At 35.5% G+C, this 22,080-nt stretch overlaps 1 protein-coding gene across 8 annotated transcripts in view; it reads left to right on the top strand.

Moving 5' to 3' along the window:
- The window catches only part of TRDN (triadin), a 373,155-nt gene that overhangs the window by 243,227 nt on the left and 107,848 nt on the right, over positions 1-22,080 (top strand). For all 8 annotated transcript variants that reach the window (XM_082668827.1, XM_082668826.1, XM_082668823.1 and 5 more), the window contains 2 exons: positions 4,507-4,533; positions 13,630-13,677. In XM_082668827.1, coding sequence (XP_082524953.1) covers positions 4,507-4,533; positions 13,630-13,677 — 75 coding nt within the window. The remainder of the gene's footprint in view (positions 1-4,506; positions 4,534-13,629; positions 13,678-22,080) is intronic.

The raw sequence follows: 22,080 nt of genomic DNA, 5'->3' as shown, positions 1-22,080 counted from the left end.
TCAGCATCTGCAACTTCCTAAGATCCCCAGTGCATTAGTCAAAGCAGTGTTTGAGAAGCACTATTTTACAGTTTAGGGTAGAAAACAGAAACCAAAATAAAAACAAAACCCTTTCTATTATAAGTGCATCTGACATTGCTTTGTTTTGAAAATATGAAATATTCAATTCCAGCAAATATTCTCTCTCTATTCAAAATGTTATTTAATGGCACATCTTGAGTACTCAGGGGAGTTGCAATGAGAGTAGAAGTAGATTTTGTCTTCAGTCAATTTACATTCGAATGAGGGGAAAAAAGTGAACTGACAATCAGACAAGCAGAAAAACACATATACAAACAAACAGAAACTAAGAATGCAGTAGGTGTAGATACCAAATGATTTTCTTAAAGGTTTCTGGATTTAACTTGCCCTATTTGTTGTTTCAAATGAAAATAAATGCAACTCCTGCTCAAGGAACTGTACTGATTGTGTGTGTGTGTGTGTGTGTGTGTGTATGTGTGTGTGTAAGCTGTCATAACCTCATATAATGTCCATTAGTCACCCCTCCGATCATATTATATTTAAATGGAAATAGCATTTACATTGGCAATACATTAAAATAGCAATTACAATATTATGTAAATACCCATGCAAATCTAGCTCAACTATACTCCCACCCCTGTCACAGACCACAGCAAACTGCAGATTCGAAACCACATTTCTTATTCTTCTTCCAGGTTTGTAAAACTTCCTCAGAAAACCCTCATCCATTTAGGAGTTTCTCCAGCTAGTTCCCATAGCATCATTTTCTTTTCTATATAAAAACACTTAACATACTCTTATAATCATATTACCTTTTATTTTTTCCACTTTAAACAGTCAGAAATTAGAATATGAAAATTGTTTTTTATATCTTTATCCAAGAGTGCCTATCATAATGTCAGGAACATTTTAGGAACTTGAAAATGTTTGAGTGGATGAAAAGAGAAATATCAAATAGGATAATCATATTTTTAAAAAAATATAAATATGAATGACTTTTAAATAATTTGCAGTATGAAATAATCACACATTTCACATTAACATTGATATTACTCACCTATGGGAAGGAACGAATGTTTTTGTCTACCTTACAGAGAACAGAGAACAGATTATGTGTTTGGGGGTAACATTCCCATAACTGAGCCATAACACATATTCTCACTTACGTACATACGCAGAAAGCTGAAATAGAACATAATCAGAGAAACGTATAATGGGGAGACATAAAGAATGACTATGGGTCTAATCAGTTTTAAGAGTGTTTTTTTTTTTTGGTTAAATGATTTTTATTAAAAAAAAATTTTTTTATTGCGATATTGTTGTTTTACAATGTTGTGTTAGTTTCTACTGTACAGCAAAGTAAAGTAGAGTTCCCTGTGCTATACAGCATGTTCTTATTAGTTATCCATTTTATACATATTAGTGTATATATGTCAATCTCAATCTCCCAATTCATCCCATCCGCCGCCCCCTTCCACTTTCCCCCATTGCTGTTCATACGTCTGTTCTCTATATCTGTGTCTCTATTTCTGCCTTGAAAACTGGTTCATCTGTACCATTTTTCTAGATTCCACATATATGCGTTAATATACGATATTTGTTTTCTCTTTCTGACTTATTTCACTTTATATGACAGTCTCTAGGTCCATCCACATCTCTACAAATGACCCAATTTCATTCCTTTTTATGGTTGAGTAATACTTCTTTGTATATATGTACCACATCTTCTTTATCTCTTCATCTGTCGATGGGCATTTAGGTTGCTTCCATGACCTGGCTATTGTAAATAGAGCTGCAATGAGCATTGGGGTGCATGTGTCTTTTTGAATTGTGGTTTCCTCTGGGTATATGCCCAGTAGTGGGATTGCTAGGTCATATGGTAATTCTATTTTTAGTTTTTTAAGGAACCTCCGTACTGTTCTCCATAGTGGCTGTATCAATTTACATTCCCACCAACAGTGCAAGAGGGTTCCCATTTCTCCACACCCGCTCCAGCATTTATTGTTTGTAGATTTTCTTATGATGCCTATTCTTACCTGTGTGAGGTGATACCTCATTGTAGTTTTGATTTGCATTTCTCTAATAATTAGTGATGTTGAGCAACTTTTCATATGCCTCTTGGCCATCTGTATGTCTTCTTTGGAGAAATGTCTATTTAGGTCTTCCACCCATTTTTTGATTGGGTTGTTTTTGTTTTTTTAATATTGAGCTGCATGAGCTATTTATATATTTTGGAGATTAACCCTTTGTCCACTGATTTGTTTGCAAATATTTTCTACCATTCTGAGTGTTGTCTTTTTGCCTTGTTTATAGTTTCCTTTGCTGTGCAAAAGCTTTTAAGTTTCATTAGATCCCATTTGTTTAGTTTTGTTTTTATTTCCATTACTCTAAGAGGTGGGTCAAAAAAGATCTTGCTGTGATTTATGTCCAAGAGTGTTCTTCCTATGTTTTCCTCTAAGAGTTTTATTATAATGTCTGGTCTTCCATTTAGGTCTTTAATCCATTTTGAGTGTATTTTTGTGTATGGTGTTAGGGAGTGTTCTAATTTTATTCTTTTACATGTGGCTGTCTAGTTTTCCCAGCACCACTTATTGAAGAAACTGTCTTTTCTCCGTTGTATATCCTTACCTCCTTTGTCATAGATTAGTTGACCATAGGTGCGTGAGTTTATCGTTGGGCTTTCTATCCTGTTCCATTGATCTATATTTCTGTTTTTGTGCCAGTACCATATTGTCTTGATTACTGTAGTATGAAGTCAGGGAGTCTGATTCCTCCAGCCCCGTTTTTCTTTCTCAAGATTGCTTTGGCTATTCAAGGTCTTTGTGTCTCCATACAAATTTTAAGATGATTTCTTCTAGTTCTGTAAAAAATGCCATTGGTAATTTAATAGGGATTGCATTGAATCTGTAGATTGCTTTGGGTAGTAGAGTCATTTTCACAATATTGATTCTTCCAATCCAATAATATGGTATATCTCTCCATCTGTTTGTGTCATCTTTGATTTCTTTCATCACTGTCTTATAGTTTTCTGAGTACAGGTCTTTTACCTCCTTAGGTAGGTTTATTCCTAGGTATTTTATTCTTTTTGTTGCAATGGTGAATGGGTTTGTTTCCTTAATTTCTCTTTCTGATCTTTCATTGTTAGTGTATACGATTGCAAGAGATTTCTGTGCATTAATTTTGTATCCTGCAGCGTTACCAAATTCATTGATTAGCTCTAGTAGTTTTCTGATGGCATCCTTAGGATTATCTACCTATTATATCATGTCATCTGCAAACAGTGACAGTTTTACTTCTTTTCCAATTTGTATTCCTTTTATTTCTTTTTCTTCTCTGATTGCCGTGGCTAGGACTTCCAAAACTATATTGAATAATAGTGGTGAGAGTGGGCAACCTTGTCTTGTTCCTGATCTTAGAGGAAATGCTTTCAGTTTTTCACCATTGAGAATGATGTTTTGCTGTGGGTTTGTCGTATATGGCCTTTATTATGTTGAGGTAGGTTCCTTCTATGCCCACTTTCTGGAGAGTTTTTATCATAAATCGGTGTTGAATTTTTTCAAAAGCTTTTTCTGCGTCTGTTGAGATGATCATATGGTTTTTATTCTTCAGTTTGTTAATATGGTGTATCACTTTGATTTATTTGTGTATATTGAAGAATTCTTCCATCCCTGGGATAACTCCTACTTGATCTTTGTGTATAATCCTTTTAATGTGTTGTTGGATTCTGTTTGCTAGTCTTTTTTGAGGATTTTTGCATCTATATTCCACAGTGATATTGGTCTGTAATTTTCTTTCTTTGTGACATCTTTGTCTGGTTTTGGTATCAGGGTGATGGTGGCCTCGTAGAATGAGTTTGGGAGTGTTCCTTTGTCTGCAATTTTTGGAGGAGTTTGCGAAGGATGGCTGTTAGCTCCTCTCTAAATGTTTGATAGAATAGTTTTAAGAGTTTTAATAGCTAAACATTATTATCCAATATTAAATTTGACAAAATACAATAATTTAAATTTCTTGAAATCATTATCTGTTCATTTCATGGTGTGATTACAGTGTAGCAACTTAGCTGTAATTCACTATGTTTTTAAAATTGAAACAATTGGATAATTTATCGATTCACTTCCTTCCTTTCATACCATTTTGTAGACTTTAAGGAAACTGCATTGGCATATATATAAAACCAATCAGATTCTTAAATAATTTAAAATGGAAAACAAAATGAATGAGTCATGAATGAGCATTCTGTGTTGGGAGAAGTTATGTGAATATCAGAAAAGAAATCTATGGTTCATGGCATATATTTAAAGTTTATCAAAGAAAATGGCACAGCGTTGTATTTTTTCTTCCTGAGACCTACATTTTTCTTTAGTTTCCAAGGTTATAATATAGTTTTTTTGAAAAAAAAAAAAACTATTTTAGAAAACTATTTTAGAGAGAGACCCAAGGAGACTTGTAACTGACTTAGACCTTATTATTTCTTGTCCTTAACAGCTCCAAGTGAAAAACAAGTTAAAGCAAGTATGTTGACTAAAACTTGAGAAAACAAAAAGCATATTTCAGCAGCTTACTCATTTAACTTCTGCTATAGACAGTGCTAATGCTAATATTTTAGGCTGACTTATCAAATGTTTCTTGCTCTGATTATTTGTTGTGTTAAACTGATATGCATAATTATTCAACCTTGTCTTTTCTGTGAATCAATTCTTATTAAAATTTATCTATAGAGCTTTCACTTGTTAATTTGTCCAGGTCATAACCTCTTTTTTGAGTTGTTTATATTTTTGTTTCCCATTTTGCAGAATGATAAGTGATGTTTTCAGTTTCTTAAACACATTAGAAAATTTTCCTAGTGATTAATCACTTGATCAAACCAGGAGGCAACATAATTTGTCTACTATGAAAGTTATTGTGTCTTTAATGAAAAGGAAACCCCCAACAATTTTAAGTACTGCTCTTGCAATATCACAATTTTCTTTTAAGACTTCTATCCTCAGATTTAGAATAAATATTGACTGACAACTATAGTATACCATGGCATTTGCATCATTAGTGGCTTTGACAATACGTTAAAGGATAAATGCTTTTTTCTTTGTTGGTATTTCTCAATTCAGTGAAGTATCTAACAGATGGCCATTCATGAAAATTTAGGCATAATGGCGTATATTTGAATTTAGAAAAAATATTCTTTTAGCTTCTCTAAGCTTTGTATATAAGATTTAAGATCAAACCTCATTTCTGTGCATTATGTAAATATGTTTACATTTTCCTTTTGATTTAGAGTTGCATAAGTATTAATGATGGTACTAATACAAAAAACAAATGCATGTTTTATTTATTGTCAGATTTTTGAGACAGGGTATATCATTGGTGAATATATCAGAAAAAAATTGGAAAATATAATATTGAGTAGCTTGGTGTCTTTTAAAAAAAATTGCAGTTGGAAATGTTTACGTAGACATTGTAGACCTTAAGGAAAGGTGTAACATGAATCTAAAATTCCAGTTATATTTTCATGACAATTTTTAGTTGAATATAAGCTGATTAGAACTTCATATTACAGAGCATTTAGTATGCTAATACTTAGTCTGTAGAAATGCATAATCAAGAAAATATATAAAACAAAACCGATAATTTTGCAGAACTGGTAGAGGACTCTAGATTGAAGATTACTCTGAAAATGAAAATTTTCTTCCTAGAAAAATGTGACATTTAGATAAAAATATTCATTTGCAATAAAAAAAAAAACCCTGTAAGTTCTGCTATCTATGAAACACTCTCCAATCAAGTTTTGAAGAGATCAGCATCTTTTGCAGGAAATTAACAAATTTAGGTTGCCAAATCATCTTAGACCCAGTATAAAGGTTTCAAAAGAATTAATATTCAATCCCTTGTATGGTTGAACGATTTGGACTTGACATGAGCATTATCTCCCAGTACAAAAGTTAGAGATAATTCATAAATTGTTTAAAATCTCTGCTAGCAATGTGACCATCCATTTCCCCAAATAAGAACTGGTTTTTTTTGGTCTTGAAATCATACAACAGAAGAATATTTACATAGCTTTTATATACAGTGAGCTATTTATAAAGTTAATGCCTAAGGCATATCATTACAAATACTCTTGAAAATTCCTTCTGTCACCCACATAGTAAGGACACATAGTTTTGTGTGTATAACCTGAATATTTAGGATATGATTTTACATTATCTTAAATTATGAGAGCAAATGAGAGAGTGAGATGTATAGTTTAATTAACATAAATTAAGTATTTATGTGATACAATTTCATGGTATTGAATTAAAAAGGATAGGTGAAATTGACAGGACTAGAGCAAGTCCATGGAAAAAGTAAAAGGTAATTTGTCTTTAGCACTCAGTTAAAGAGATAACAAGAATGTGAATTGAATTTGTGGTGTGGAACTGTTTGCTCTAGGTCTTAAGAAACCAAAATCACTGTAAGAAAAACACTAGAGGACACAGACTAGTTTGGGAACTGTATCAGTACAGGGTGGATGTTCTCATGGTACCATGAGCTTGAAGAAAAGGGAAGCCCTTCATGTTCAATGATGTAGCAAGCACTACAGAGGGCACTTAATGACTCCACTTGTAAAGTTATTTGTCAGGGATTATGGGGATGGAGGAAGAGTGCCTTTGACCAATAGAGATGCCAAATCTAGATTTACTATTTCCGCAAGTCAACACAGATTCCTTTATCATCCTGTGTACAGAAATGCCTCAACACACCCAGTTCTCCCTGCAGTCCACTGCACACACACTCCCTCACCCCCACCGCCACATTGGATAGAGACAGAGGGGTTGATGATATGATTAGTCATTTCCAAGGAGGAGGAGGACCAAGACTCACAGGCATTTCAGATCTTTAACACTCCTCTTGGTGAATCAAGAGGGAATGTAGTAGACAGTGCTTAGCAAATATATTTGACCACATCACCCTCTTTTTTCCAAAGAACACTTCAAGGACCAGTATTCATCAAAACCTTGGGAAGCACTACCATACATTACTTCGTTCCTCATATCGAGGACCATAGGGCTTTGATCATGCATTCCATGTGCATGTTTGACCAGCCTGTGGTCAGTTTGAATTCTGAGTGAAAAAGACACCAAAGACCAGGTCAGGGACCAAAGTCTAGTTATTTTTAATTGTGGGCCTAAATTTGAATTAAATGACAATGGTCAGGCATTTTTCATTCCTTGGTTTTAACACTACACTAGATTTTTGTGGTACGCTCAGCCACCAGGCCTGACTCTGCTTATCACCTTAACTACATTTCAATACCTAAATTTGTGAGTCACATATCTATCTCTTGATCTAGTAATATATGTCAGATCATTCAGGAGAAGCCAGTATGCAGAATTTAAAAATAAAACCCCTTTGGATTTATTTAGTTTTATGATGTTAGAAGACTATTTGGGGACAGCTTATGTTAGTTAGAAAGTGGCATGGCTTTTTCGACATAGTTTAAATATTCTGTCATGGAAATTGCTGGGGGGAAAGATCTATGGGCCTGAACTAGTAGATCTGATATCAGGTGTGTGTGTCTAGACCACAGGTTGGATGACATATATGACAGGTATCTCAGTTGTTTAGGGAAATCTGGGTTTATTCATATTATTCTGGAATAATTATTACTAACACCTTCTTTCACCTGCTTAGTTTGGATAATAAATTATATGATCACTACCCAAATCACAGATGATGCTGACTGAATGAACTCAAAATAGTACTGATACAATGCCAGGGGATGGTTTGGGGAGGTTTAAGTGCCAGGAAAACTAGACTGTGAGAAACCTGGGACTGACTTAGATGTTAGGCCAAGATGTGCTTCTTGTTCAATCCCACGTATAGAGCCAAGGTTGGTGTACTGAGTGCCAGCACAAAATTGGAAAAATGTCATGGTTTGGAGCTTAAGAACATTTATCAAGTTTGGTTCAAAGAGATCCAAGCTATATAGATGAGAACTTGCAGAAGTAGAATCTGAGTTCAGTTTAGACATTAGGAAGTAGAGAGGAGGAAGAGAGAATTTCAAATAGAAAATCAGGAATAAATTTTAATATTGTGAAAATATAATAATGAGTACAGCAAAATAAGTATGAAGTATGACTATTGAGACAAGTACTTTGTGACCTGAGTCTTATTAATAAAACAGTGTCATGATACTGTGTTTTCAAGGGAGCATGGTATTGGTGCAGATCTAAACAAGTTTTCCAAAGGACAAACAGGAACAAAAAGAGACCTAAAATGATTCCACTTGAGCAAAAATCTGATATAAGAAAAAGCAGCCATTTCAATAATTAGAGAATAGAGAGATTATCTTAAAATGTTGCTGATGTAGTTGGTATTCATTGCCAAAATAAAAAAAAAATGTAATTTATTCCTACTTTGTACAATTCCAAAATATCAACTCCAGATGGTTCAGGGACTTAAATGGTAAAAATAAAACAAGCCATTAATTTAAAGAAAAAAGTATAGGAAGATATATGTATATATTTTCTTGAAGTATGGTTGGATCATAAAAATTATATATATAAACTCAAGCTGTAAACAAAAAATCTAATGTACTAAAATGATTACAGTAAAATTTAAAACTCATCAATAGATGCCATAAAGAGATAAAAGACAAGTTACAATTTTGGAAAAGGTATTTGTAGTATATATAAGTAACTAGAGGTTAGTAATGAAAAATAAGTAACTCTAAAAATAAAAAACAAAAAGAGAAAGAACTTGATAGACTAATGCATAGAAAAAATGAGCAAAAGATATGTTAGGATCAAAAAGAAAACAAAACAAGACACAAATTGCCTATAGACATATCAAAAATATTTAACCTCTTAGTAATAATGAAAATGTACTTAAAACCACAATACTATTTTACATATATCAAATTGACCAAAAATGGAGAAAAATGTTCATTCTGGTGATGGTGATGATATGAAGCAATAGAAACTCTCACATACAGTGTTAGTGTAAAATTTTGGGGAAAAATATGGCTTTTATCTAGTGAAGTTAAACAGAGACACATGCTATGTCCTAGCAATTTCACTTCTAAGAAAATTCTTGCACATTACACCAGGATTCATATACAGGAATATTCATAGCGGCGTTATTTTATAACACATACAGGACATGACCTAGTGTCCATTGGCAGGAAAATGGATACATAATTTGTAGAATACGTACAAGAGGAATACTATACAGCAGTTAAATCAATCAACTACAGTTCCTCATATCAACGTGGCTTGTATAAAAAGTTAAACAATTTATTTAAGTAAACAATGAATCAAATAGGGCAGTAACAAAACCGATAAATGATGAGGGGCACTCCACCATTGGGGGGTAGGGCAAAGGTTTTTATAGAGAATACATGGAAGCAAAGCAAAAATATATATTTAACTGACTATAACATATATTGTCTTATTTGGGAAAATTAGTCATTTGGCTAAATAACTAAATAATTTAGTTTGTTTAGCTTATGATAATTGCTTTTGAGTATCACTCAGATTTGAGATAAATCTAGTTGACTCTGGCTTTGGTTTGTTTAGGTAGACCACCAAAGGCACTAAAGCTACCCAAGTCTAATGGCCATCTTGTTAAACAGTTTTAACACTGAGTCTCAGCACACGTTTTAAAGGAAGCAAATTATAAGAATTAAAAAGTATAAGTCAATTTATATAGTTATATCACTAAACAATATAATTCAATCTGTAAAAAATGTCCTTAGGTTTGTTTAGAGGTAAATTCAGGTAATAAAAAATGTACAGGAAAATAAAGAAATTATTAATACAAAATATAGGACAGTGATAATTCTGAGATGAAGAGAGAGGTATGCAGTGGTAATAGGACAAGTAAGAGGTTTCAAAGTCTTTGGTGATATTTTATTACTTAAGTTTACAGGGGGTTACAAAGATGTGCATTTTTTATTGCCATTCATTAAAATATGCACATATGTTATCACATATGTTATACACCTTTATGCCTTTCATTTATATTATATCTTTCACAATTAAACAATCTTAAAAAATAGAGAATGAGAAGATAGAAGTGGTGACACGGAGTATAGCAGCTCTCTGGAGACCATGGTGGACCACAGAGAGATGAGGTAGTTGAGGTAGGGGACACGTAGGAGCGAAGGCCGTGGTGGTCTGAAGTTATAAACGGTGACATTTTGTGTTTCTGAGCTGATGTGAAAGCATCAGTGAAGTGGAAAGCAGATGAAGTAGCAGAGAGAGGCAGTACTTGCAAGAGTAACGTCATTGTCTATGCAAAAGGAGTTGGGATGCAGGGCAAATTTGGAGGAATTGGTATTAAATAGGGAATGATGATCCTATGGGTGTGGAAAGAAGACGAATGGTGCTGGTATGTGCTGGTGAGGTGGTGAAAAGATGAGATAGCCTAGTCTGCTTCTACTTTCTCTATGAAGATCCCAACAGCAGCTTGCTTTTATGTTACAGGATGTTGGAAGTTTGAGAAAGGAGGGGTATTCATGAACCACTTGACTAGAAAAATGAGAAAGTAACTTCACTAGGTCTGTGGTAGTATTGCTGATCAGTGCTGGGCACTCTGTTACACACTGTGACTAGACATTTGAAGTCAGATCTGCAGCAGATGAGGGCCTTCCTGCAGTTTGGATGGCGGCTCAGGTGGCAGGCATAGAGTAGGTTTGCTGTTTTGGCACATGTAGTGGATAGAATTGCATCCCCTCAAAAGATATGTTGAAATCCTAACTAGTACAGTACCTGTGAATGCAAGCTTATTTCAAAAATGGTCTTTAGTGGTGTAATCATGGTAAGATGAGGCTATACTGGATTAGAATGGGCCCTAAATCCAATGACTGATGCCCTTTTAAAGAGAGGGAGATTTAGAGACACAGACATATTCAGAAGGAAGGCAGCTGTATGAACATAATGGGAGAAATTGGAGTGATGCAGCTACAAGTCAAGGAATGCCGAAGATTGCTGGCAACCAACAGAAGCTAGGAAGAGGCAAGGAAGGATTCTTCCCAAGAGCCTTCAGAGCAAGTTTCGGAGGGCCTTGGCAACACTTTAGTGCTGGACTTCTAGCCTCCAGAACTGTGAAAGAATAAATTTCTGTTGTTTTTAGCCACCTAATAACTTAAAGGCTGCCCTAGAAACTTAATATACCAGATGACTATGGAAACAAACAATAAGTGAATGATTTAACCATGGTTTATTTAAATATAAGCTTGAAAGAAGAAAAGTGAGGACATAAGGGAGATCTGGAGCATTGAGAAACTGGTAAGGTCAAAGGAATGAAAGTATTGATAGGGTCAGAAACTACTTAGAGGAGGTTCGTGAGTAAGTGAACTATAACAGGAAGAGTGGTGCCAGGGAATAGGAATTTTGAAATCAAAGTCTTGGCAGCAAAGAAAAAGTCCAAGATACTTTTTCTTGGTAGTTGATCAGAGAAGTGGGGTCTCCAGTTTTCAAAAGTGAGATGGTCAAGGAAATGAGAGATCCCATGGTTGTATGGATTGTGTCTATAAGTGACTCCCAATCCTGGTTAAATAATAGAGTATCTTGACAAGCTTACAAATAGACAGATAGCCAGGCCTACCTTATCCCAGACTCATTAACTCAGAATCTCAAAGCTCTGTAGTCCTCCCCAGATCTACTACGTCTGAATCTCACAGGCTTATAAAAACTCCCCAGCTTGGTCTAGTGTGAAGCCTGGGTTGAGAGTGGTTCCTAATGAAAAATCACAGTAGTAATAGTGGAGCAGATAACTTTGTATAGAAATATTCAATAATTAATGGGACACAGGCATAATGCTGGTTAATGGCAGCAATAGAGCAAGACAGAGCCGGTGCAACCTGATACTGTGGACTTCAAAAGAACTGAGATTTGGAGGAAGCAAGGAGATAACAATCCATCAGAAGTAATAAGAAGTAAGGAGAAGTCATAAACATCATTTATTAATTTAGTTAAAAAGAAGAAGTAAATATACATCACTTCCAGACCCTTTGGTATATAGGGGAAAAATGAACTGTCTCTATTTTGGAAAACCATTTGTAAGGGATGTAGTGTCCTTAGGGAACTAGTTTGGTTAAAGGAAGAAAGTCAAGTGCACACTTTGAGAAGAGGCTGAGCATTTAGGGATGTGTGCTATGATAGAGATGACTCAGTGGAAGGACTTTGGAAAAGAGTCTGTTTTTAGGAGAAATACGAAGCCATATGGACTGTTTTCTGCTGGAAGCCTAGGCTCATGGTAGTACCTGAGGCTAACAAGGTTGGGGATTTCAGGGACATTAGTCCTGATTGTGTATTAGGGGAAGTGTGGTAATTAGTTTCCAAAATATGGCCAAGACCAGCAGCATAAGCGTCACCTGGGAACTGGCTAGAAATGTAAATTCTTAGGACGTGCCCCAGACCTACTGAATCAGGCCCGTATCTGTGTTTTAACAGCCCTCCTGAGTGACTCTGATGCATGCCAATTTTGAGAACCACTGGTCTAAAGTCTTTCCTCAAAGCTATATAACAGCCAGGGATCTGCTTAGTCCTGGAGCTCCAGGTCTTGAAACAGCCTGAAGAAGTCTTACTTACATGACTTCTTGCCTGAGCTCAAATAGTGAAGCTTGTGGTATCTAATATTGTGAAATTAAAACCTGAAAGTGATGTGAAGGTCTCCTGACATCTGATCTCTCTCACAGCCCAAGGTCTATGGCACAGGGAGGACAAGGGGGCATGAAGACCCCTGTTTACTGGTTGTTCCTAGAGCCTCAGCTGCTGAGTGAGTGCATATGAGTAACAGGGACTATACACATGTACTAGTAAGAATAAAACTAAAAATACAAATACAGGTGTCCAAGGGCAACAGCCTTGAATAATCAAAAGCTAATAAAATGAGTAAATAAACTTTGTAAAAATTTACCAGCTCATTGTCATTTTCTAATTTTCGTATGGATCAAAGAAACTTCCACTTTAATTAGCCTTGATTTGAGGTCTAACATTTTGCACTAGGACCAGCATTTCAGATTATATTTTTGGAAGAGCTCTCCTATCTTCCTGTCTTCCACACTAGATATTCAGAGAAACTCCAGAAGCCATTTTGGCCTTTTTCAATTTTTTTCTTTTTCTCTCTCTTCAAAGCAATATGCAAATGGAATTTTCTGTAACATTATGGCTAATATTTTATATTATAAAGCAAATTGATTGAGGTCAATTATGGCTTGCCCTCCCCATAGTTAAAGGCTAAACAAAGAAGTCTTTTCAAGTGCTCTTCCCCACAATTTATGCATTATTTAAGATTTGACTATAAACTAATAAATTAGTATTCCAGTGTAATTCTGTGGAATAAGCCACCTTTTTTATGGTCACTACTTATATAAGCATAAAATTTAGTACCACCAGAATTGTATCTTGAAAGAGAATTTCTGCATTTTTATTTAAGGAAGTTCATTAGTTACAAAAAAATTCAAGCTTATTCTAGCGTGGTTTTCTCTGCTGCTTGCTTTGCTCTCAGGTGCCACATACGTTTTATCCTTTGGGCAGTTTTAGTCTTGTCTGACTTAGAATACTATAAGATATTGACCTCACATGTCTGATATCCGTTTCTCATTTTCAATCTCTGAATTTACAGAAACTGAACGAGCCAAAGAAGAGGTTGGTGCTGCCTCAACTAAAAAAGGTAAGTGCAGCTTAAAGAAAAAGATGTCATGACTATAACTTCTTTATGCTAACTCAATGTATTGTTTAGTGCTTAAGAAGAGCTCTGTTTATTGATTTTACTATTTCACTGATATGGAAACCCACTTTTAGTTTTGAAAAATTGAAGAAATGCTGCTGTGTAAGCTCAATGGGATCCCAGTCATCTGGAGAGCATCATATTCAATATACTGATCTATAAGGTTAGCGTTTGAGCAAACGAAACTTTGACTAGTAGAACTTACATGAACAGTGTTTGCTTTGTGCAAGAATAGTATCAAATTTAAGTTTAAATTTAAGTTTTCAAAGCTATGCCTCTTGTCGTGTCTAATCAGAAGCAACTATTACGTGAATATTGACTCCTCTCAGTAGACACTCTAAAGAATATCTTTAAGAACATTAATACATGTTAAAAATATTCAATATGATGAAACATTTACATATTCTCTATTCAAAACAAACTGGAACAATTTTGAAATTTGTGATTCTGTTTTACACATAGAAATGAAATCAGTAATGTATTCAATGTCTTTGGAGGAATCTCAAGACACAGTTTAACAACCCTATCCTCAACATGCACTCATACACACACACACACACAACAGGAGTACCCTTTCACATACATGCCACTAAAATGGCATCACATTTTTCTCCTTAAAAAATCTTTTATTGCATTTGCTCTATAAGAGAATATATATCAGGACTATAGGGAGTTATAAAATATATATGATACATATCCACATTCTCAATCCCAAGCAACATATATATGGATATAAATGAATACATGGATATAAGTTTATATATTAGTTAATAAATTAAAATATAAATTAATATATATTAGTTATATAAATTAATGCATAAATTAGTACACATGTATGTCTAATGAAAGACAAAAAATTAAATGATACTTAAAGGAAAATATAAACCACTATAAGATAATACTTAATTAGAAGCAATTGAATTATTGAGATTAATTGCTTCCCTTTTTCAAATACAGCTCTATTTATTATTCTGAATTTATAGTAGATAGGAATAAAATCTGTCTCCTAGATAGTTCTTTTCTTAGTAACGTAATATATGTGTGATGTCATTTTTGAGGTAAGTTATCACGATACATGTTTCATTGACATCTTTTACTAGGTATCAGTTTTTCCATAAGTAGCAGAGCCATGAATTTATCAGAAGTCCCTATTAATATATCTCATTCTTTTATGGTGTCTTATTTTGAAATCAATTTTTCTTGTCAACACTAAATGGAATGTGTGGGTAAAACTTGGGTGCTTCAGGATGGATAATGCCATGGTATCAATGACAAGACTAAGAGTCTAAATATAGATTCAGAGGAAGTCACAATCTAGGCATGGATACAGGGTATATGGATCCAGTAAGTGAATGTAAGGTCAGGACATCTATATGTGTTGAAAGCAAGAACAAAAGTGAGACAAAATTGTGTTCAAGATCTTCAGCCATGGGTGAGACCAGTGGATGTCCAAATAGCAGTATATGGGTTTCATCTGGAATTAGATTTCAGATACTGAGCCTCAGGGAATCCTTGATTGTGAAGACGGTCTGTAGACAGAGTTAAAAAGGAAAGATTCAATAACCAGTAAGTGACCCATGCACAGACTCTGAATCACTTGGAGCCTAGATATTAGGGCAGAAATACAAGCACACATAAATTGGAGTTTAATCAAGTCAAATAGGAGTGAGCAGAGATACTGAATTGATATTGAACCATCAGTTAGTGAATTCACTGGAATATTCAACCAAGAATGGTCTCTGAGTTTAGAGTAAGGCCAGACATATTGGTTGGGATTAAGTAGACCTGATTGCTAGGCTTAGAGTGAAATATAAGGAGAGAAATAACGTTTTATGAAATTAAACTATTGGCATTAATTACTCTGACTCTAGTTTGTCTTAGATCTCATACCTCAATCATTAATTTAAATATGACTGCATATTAGATTTCCTCTCAACTGTAGAATGAACAGAAACAAGTGTTCCTTCCAAAGCCATCATAAATATTTTGAAACTCAGGTAGAGCTTTACCAATTTGACAAGTTACATATAAAAGTCAAAGGAGATGCTTCTCATTGGTCAAGTAGTTTTCATTTCTCCTCCTCCTCACTGACAACCAATCACACATGAAAATATATATTACTTCATCATACATTTAGTAACCAGTCCCTAATCTCCACAAAATTTCGTATATGTTACAAGATGTCCACCTTTTAGTCCCTTTTAAGTAAGTAGAATAAGATAGTGATTTGGGTTTTCTTTATTTGTTTTTAAGATACTGGAAATTGTTGTTCTACACTGAGGCTTGAATTAGGGACCATGTGTGCAATGTTAAGTGGAAATTACTGATTTTCTGATTGTTTTAAAATTTTCAAAGTTAAAAGATAATATTTTAAATTAATTACAGTGTGCCAATTTATATCTAGTATAATTATTTGATCTTAAGCCTGCTTTTAAGTCGTATTTTCTTCGGAGATATATAGTATTTAATCATCAATATGATAATCCTCTTACTGTTTTATATTTGGTTTGCAGCTTTCAAATCATTTTCACTTTCATTCAACATGTATTTATGGATCACATACTATGTGAAAACTTAAGGAAATATTCAGATGTTAATACTATTCTTGAGCAATTAAAGATAGGGAAAAATATGAATCTTTATTGAGTCCCTGAGTTGTTTGGACCTTAGTTTTTGCTATCAGCTAAAGGTTTTCCATATTATCATAGTTCATGTTTGAAAGCCAACAGGGTAAAGAGATAAATACAGATAAAGAGCCATAGGAGTTTAAAAATTATTCTTACCTGAGGAAAAGCAAAACATTTATTATACAAGGTGACTTTAGAGTCAAGCCTTAAATAACAGATAGAATTTTGTTATGTAATAATCAGTTGGAAGGGTATCTTGGGCATAGGTAACAGAGGAAGGCAAAGTGGTGGGAAATTGCAGGATGTGTATGAGGAATAACAAGAGTCTCAAAAACACAGTATGAATTAGTACAACCTGTGCTAATAATTCAGTAAAGGGGCCTGATTTTTAAATTGGACTCTACTGCATGGACAATAGGGAGTCAATGAAAAATTGTAAGTATAGGAAATAACACTCAGGTATTTGCTTTAGGAAAGGGCAGGATAGTTAGGAAGCTTTGGCAATAATGTAGGCAACGTGCATTAGGACCTGATATTAGTTATGAGATTGGAAAGAAGGGATATTTTATAAGCACTATTATAAAGTAGATTCAGTGGAATTTGACAGTCGACCAGCTTTGGAAGAGGAAAAGTCAGAAAGTATTTAATGACAATAATAAGTTTTCAGACTGGGTGCTAGAAGAATAGTGTTGGTATTTATCATAAAAATGAAGAAGAAGGATAAAAATAGTTTGGTGAGAGAAGACAAGATTAATTTTAGACATATTTAAATTATAGTACTGTGGCACATGCAAGTAGCAAGTAGGTGGCTCTAAATGTCAGACTAGAGCTCCAGAGAGTGACAGAACTGGAGATATATCTGTGGGTGTCCTCTGCGTGGGTTAATGGTGGAAACGGTAAGAATCCATGAGCTTTTCATGGATTCTGTTCTCGAGAGAGGACAGGTCTGGGATGTTCTCTGTTCTCGAGAGAGGACAGGTCTGGGATGGAATGCTAGAGAACATTTGCAGGAAGAAAAGCAAGGAGAGTCAAAGAGAAAAAGCAGAAAATAGTGACTAGAAAGATCAGAGGTTAAAAAAATGTAATTGTTATAATTTCATAGTAACCAAGGAAAATAAACGCTTTCAATGACAAAGTGGTTGTCACCAAGTCACTGGATTTGTCAACTAGATAATTATTAATGATGTTCAAAAGAGAATTTTCTGGGGGGTGGCACAACTAAAAGCTAAATGATGACAAATTGATTGAGGGATGATGAAGTGAAAGATACAGACACTGATGCTGAAGAATATTGGTTAGGAATAAAATGATAAATAGGATAGTAGCTTGAGGTTCTTGTTTAGTCTATATCAATTTCTATTTTAATCTCCGAGGTAAAGTGTTTATCCTCCTCTTCAAGACCAGTCTCTCCATTTGGGTCCTTCTTGATCAGTCATTCATGCTCTTTGGTGGCATTATGTTCTTTCTCCTTATTGACTTTTTTTTTTTTTTGGCGGTACGCGGGCCTCTCACTGTTGTGGCCTCTCCCGCTGCGGAGCACAGGCTCCGGACGCGCAGGCTCAGCGGCCATGGCTCATGGGCCCAGCCGCTCCGCGGCATGTGGATCTTCCCGGACCGGGGCACGAACCTGTGTCCCCTGCATCGGCAGGCGGACTCTCAACCACTGTGCCACCAGGGAAGCCCTCTCCTTATTGACTTTATTCCTAATTTTGGAAATATTATTCTCAGTTTAAAATTACTTTTTTGTAGATTCCCATATCTCTGTCTACTATTTTCTCTCCTCTGTATCTTAGCCGGTCTTCTGGATGTTGGAGTGTTAACACTGCTTCTTATCTCCCACAAAGATGAGGCTTCTGTTCCTACTGTGCTTCCGATAATATGGCCAATGCTGAAGACATTATCATTGCTGAACCAATGGAACCATTCCAGTCCTCACATTATTGGATGTCTCAGTGGCATTTACCACTTTGTCTTTTCTCTAAGCGTCTCTCTTGTTGGGTGAACATGACAACAGTCTCCTAGTTCTCACCATATTCTCTGAGCTTTATTTCTGACTTCTTTGTGTGTTTTTCTTTGCTTCCCCTTAATTATTGGTGTTCCCCAGATTCCATCATTAATCCTCTGAACTTCTTATTCTGTAGCCTCTCTTCGTGAGATATGCACACTCTCAAGGTTGAAACTCTGCCTTTTAGCCTGAAGATCTCCAATTCTATGTCTTCATTTCAGGACTTCTCTGGCAAAGAGCTTTTCCCTGAAAATTTCAGGCTTGTATATTCAAATGTCAAATAAACACCTTTAAATTCAATGTGTCTTAACTTATACTCTTCATTTCCTTTTCCCAGCTTGCTTTTAATTATCATTGGTGAAACCACAATCCACCCTCCACTTCCCTAGAAATCTGAGGGTGATTAATTTTCTCTTTCTAGCCTTCAGGTGATTATTCAAAGAATCTTCAAGTTCTGCTGATTTTGTTTCCTAAATATTTCTTGAGTTTACTTCCTCCTATTCATAACTATGACTTCCATGTTAATTCAAGCCTTCATTATCTTTTTCTTGAACCACTGTAATGATCTAAACACTGTCCTCACATATTTATTTTTATTTCACTAATATTCATCCTAGCAGAAACCCCTCAACATAAATTATCAAAGTCATAAAACTGAATAAACCACACTTAATTTAAAACTTTATTTTTTCCCAGTTTTTTATAAAATAAAGTCCAAACTTGTTAAAATGATGTAAGAGTCCTCCAAGATCTGGCTCCTATATCCTTTTCCAGTTTCATCTTAAGATACTTTGTATGCTACAATAATACCATATTGTTTATAATTCCAAATTTACTAGAAGTAAGATTCAGGGAAAATGATAGCCGGAAAGGATGGCCTTGTGACTAGATTGAGTTGTTAGCATTGTCTGAGAAATGATGAGAAGCCTCTCTTTCCTGTCTCTCCACCTGAATATGTATCCAAGATTTAAGACTTCGTCTTCCACAATCAGTGATTTATTCCATTGTTTCAGTCATTGACATCCCCAGGCAATAACCCTTGGGCAGGTAACATTACATTCTTACATCCTTGGAAATAATAGTTTGTCATGCTAATCCTATAGATGTATATACCAGAAGTAATGTATGTGTCATATGGGTGATATTTTAAACTGCACAATATTTCCTTACCACTCTCCACTCTTTACCAGAATTCTAACATACCCCAATTCCATAGAAGCCTCACTACCCAGGCAAGCCCCTGTAACTAATGGGCATATGTTGAGTGGTGTTAAGCGGAAAGAAAGAATTGAGTCCTCAAGGAAAATTGAGGGAAACATAGTGAAATAAGAGCCTAGAATGAAGCAAGCGATGTCAGCATCACAGCAGATAAGATGCTTCCTTGTCTCTCCCCTTCAATCTGCAACCTGTGAAATATTAACAACTCAACAATAAGCCTCTGCCCAACCCATCAGAATGCCAGAGAATTCCACATATCTGTACATCTAAAGGTGGATGGACTTGAACACATCGAGGATGTAGAACTGGGGAAACAGTGGAGGCAGTCCCTGCAATCGTGGCCCCCTGGCTGTGGCAGCAAAGCCTGCAGCCCCAGAGAACCCAAAAGCAGCAAGGGAAGCAATACATAGGACTCTAGCCTCCTGAATGTAGTGGTGCCCGTGGCCACAGATAACTGGGACCCAGTTCCTCCAGCCACAGAGCCATCCACAACTCCAGCCCCATTCCCTGCCTGCCGTGGTGAAGCCCACAAATCTGACAATACCTGATATAGAGGCACTTGCAACTCCAACTGCACCCCACCCACCCCTTGGAGCCTGCAAATCAGGACAGCCCAGATGTGGCAGAAGCACCCACCATCCTGATGCCCCAGGTGGTGGTGCCAGCAATACCAACAGCAGCAAGGTACCAATTACCCCAGAGGCACAAGCAACAGTAACAAGGGCACTGGGTGACACTTCTGATAGAGGTGGTGGAGGGCAGAAAATGCTGACTCTCAAATAAAACCAGAGGCAGCACAGGTGAGAGAAACCAAAAACTTGTTCTATAGTGCCACCTACTGGAAAACAAAAGAAAGCCTACTAATTTCTAACCTGTAGAATCCTTAGAATTAAAAAAAAAAAAAAAGCTTTACCCAAACAAGAATGATATTCAGTACTTCAAACACACTGGCAGAGGAACAACACATCAAGCACCATGAAGAACCACAGTAACACAGTATCAGAAAAAGAAAATGATAATTCTCCAGAAACCAAACTTAAAGTCACAGAATATTGCAATCTAACTGATTGAAGAAACTGAATGAACTACAAAAAAGCTCAGAAAGGCAGTTCAATGAGCTTAGGAATAAAATTAATGAACAGAAGGAATACTTTAAGTAATTGAAACTCTAAAAAGGAGCCAAACAGAAATTCTGGAGCTGAAGAATTGAATAAATGAGATGAAGAATGCATCAGAAAGCATTGGGAAAGAGAATATGATATGGAAGAGAGAATTAGCAAACTCAAAGATAGAAATCCAAAGAAGATACAAAACATCATAGAAAACCATCAAACCCACATGGCAGACAGAAACACAAGGAAAAGCGGGAACCCAGAAAACAAAAGATAAAATGGCAGAACTAAGTCCTCCTCTGTAAGTAATTACCCTAAATGTCAATGGATTGAATTCACCTGTCAAAAGACACAGAGTGGATGGATGGATTAAAAAACAAGACCTAGCTATATCCTACCTCTGGGAGACTCACCTCAGCCCTAAATATAAACATAGGCTAAAGTAAAGGGATGGAAGATGATACTCCAAGCAAATGACAGTCAAAAAAACTGAGTATATTCTGTGCTCATGGATTGGAAGAATGAACATTGCTAAAATGTCCATATTATCTAAATCAATTTACAGATTCAATGCAATCCCAACCAAAATCCCAAGGATGTTTCTCACAGAGACAGAACAAAAAATTCTAAAATGTATATGGAACTACAAAAGATTCTGAATGGCTGAAGCAATCCTAAGAAAAAAGAATAAAGCTGGAGGTATCACATGCACTGGTTTCAAACTATATTACAAAGTTATAGTAATTAAAACAGCATGGTATGGGCAGAAAAACAGATACATAGATCAGTGCAATGTAATTGAGAGCCGAGAAATAAACCCACACATATGTGGAAAATTTTACAAAAAAGGAGCAAAGAAACCTGGAGAGCCACATGCAAAAAAAATGAAACTAGATCATTACCTCATACCTTCCTCAAAAAAATGAACCCAAAGTGGATTAAAGCCTTGAATGTAAGACCAGAAACCATAAAACTCTTAGAAGAAAATATAGGCAGTATGCTCTTTGACATCAGTCATAGCAGTATCTTTCAGGATGTGTCTCCTCAGGCAAGGGAAACAAAAGAAAAAACAAATAAATGGGACTCATCAAACTAGAAAGCTCCTGAACAGCAAAGGAAACCATCAACAAAATGAAAATGCAACCTGCCCTACCACCAAGTGTGAGAAGATATTTGCAGATCATATGTCCAGTTAGGGGTTAATATCAAAAAAATATAAAGAACTCATACACCTCAAAAACAAAAAACCAGAAAACCCAGTTAATAAATGGGCAGAGGAGCTGAATAGAAATTTCCAAAGAAGGCATATAGAAGGCCAACAGGTACTTGAAAAGATGTTCAACATCACTAATTATTAGGGGAATTAAAATTAAAACCCCAATGA

Source organism: Grampus griseus, assembly GCF_964374135.1.
Source record: "Grampus griseus genome assembly, chromosome: 13".
NCBI classification, from domain to species: Eukaryota; Metazoa; Chordata; class Mammalia; order Artiodactyla; family Delphinidae; genus Grampus; species Grampus griseus.
The sequence above is the reverse complement of the archived record's forward strand: the minus strand, read 5'-3'. Positions and strand labels throughout refer to the sequence as shown.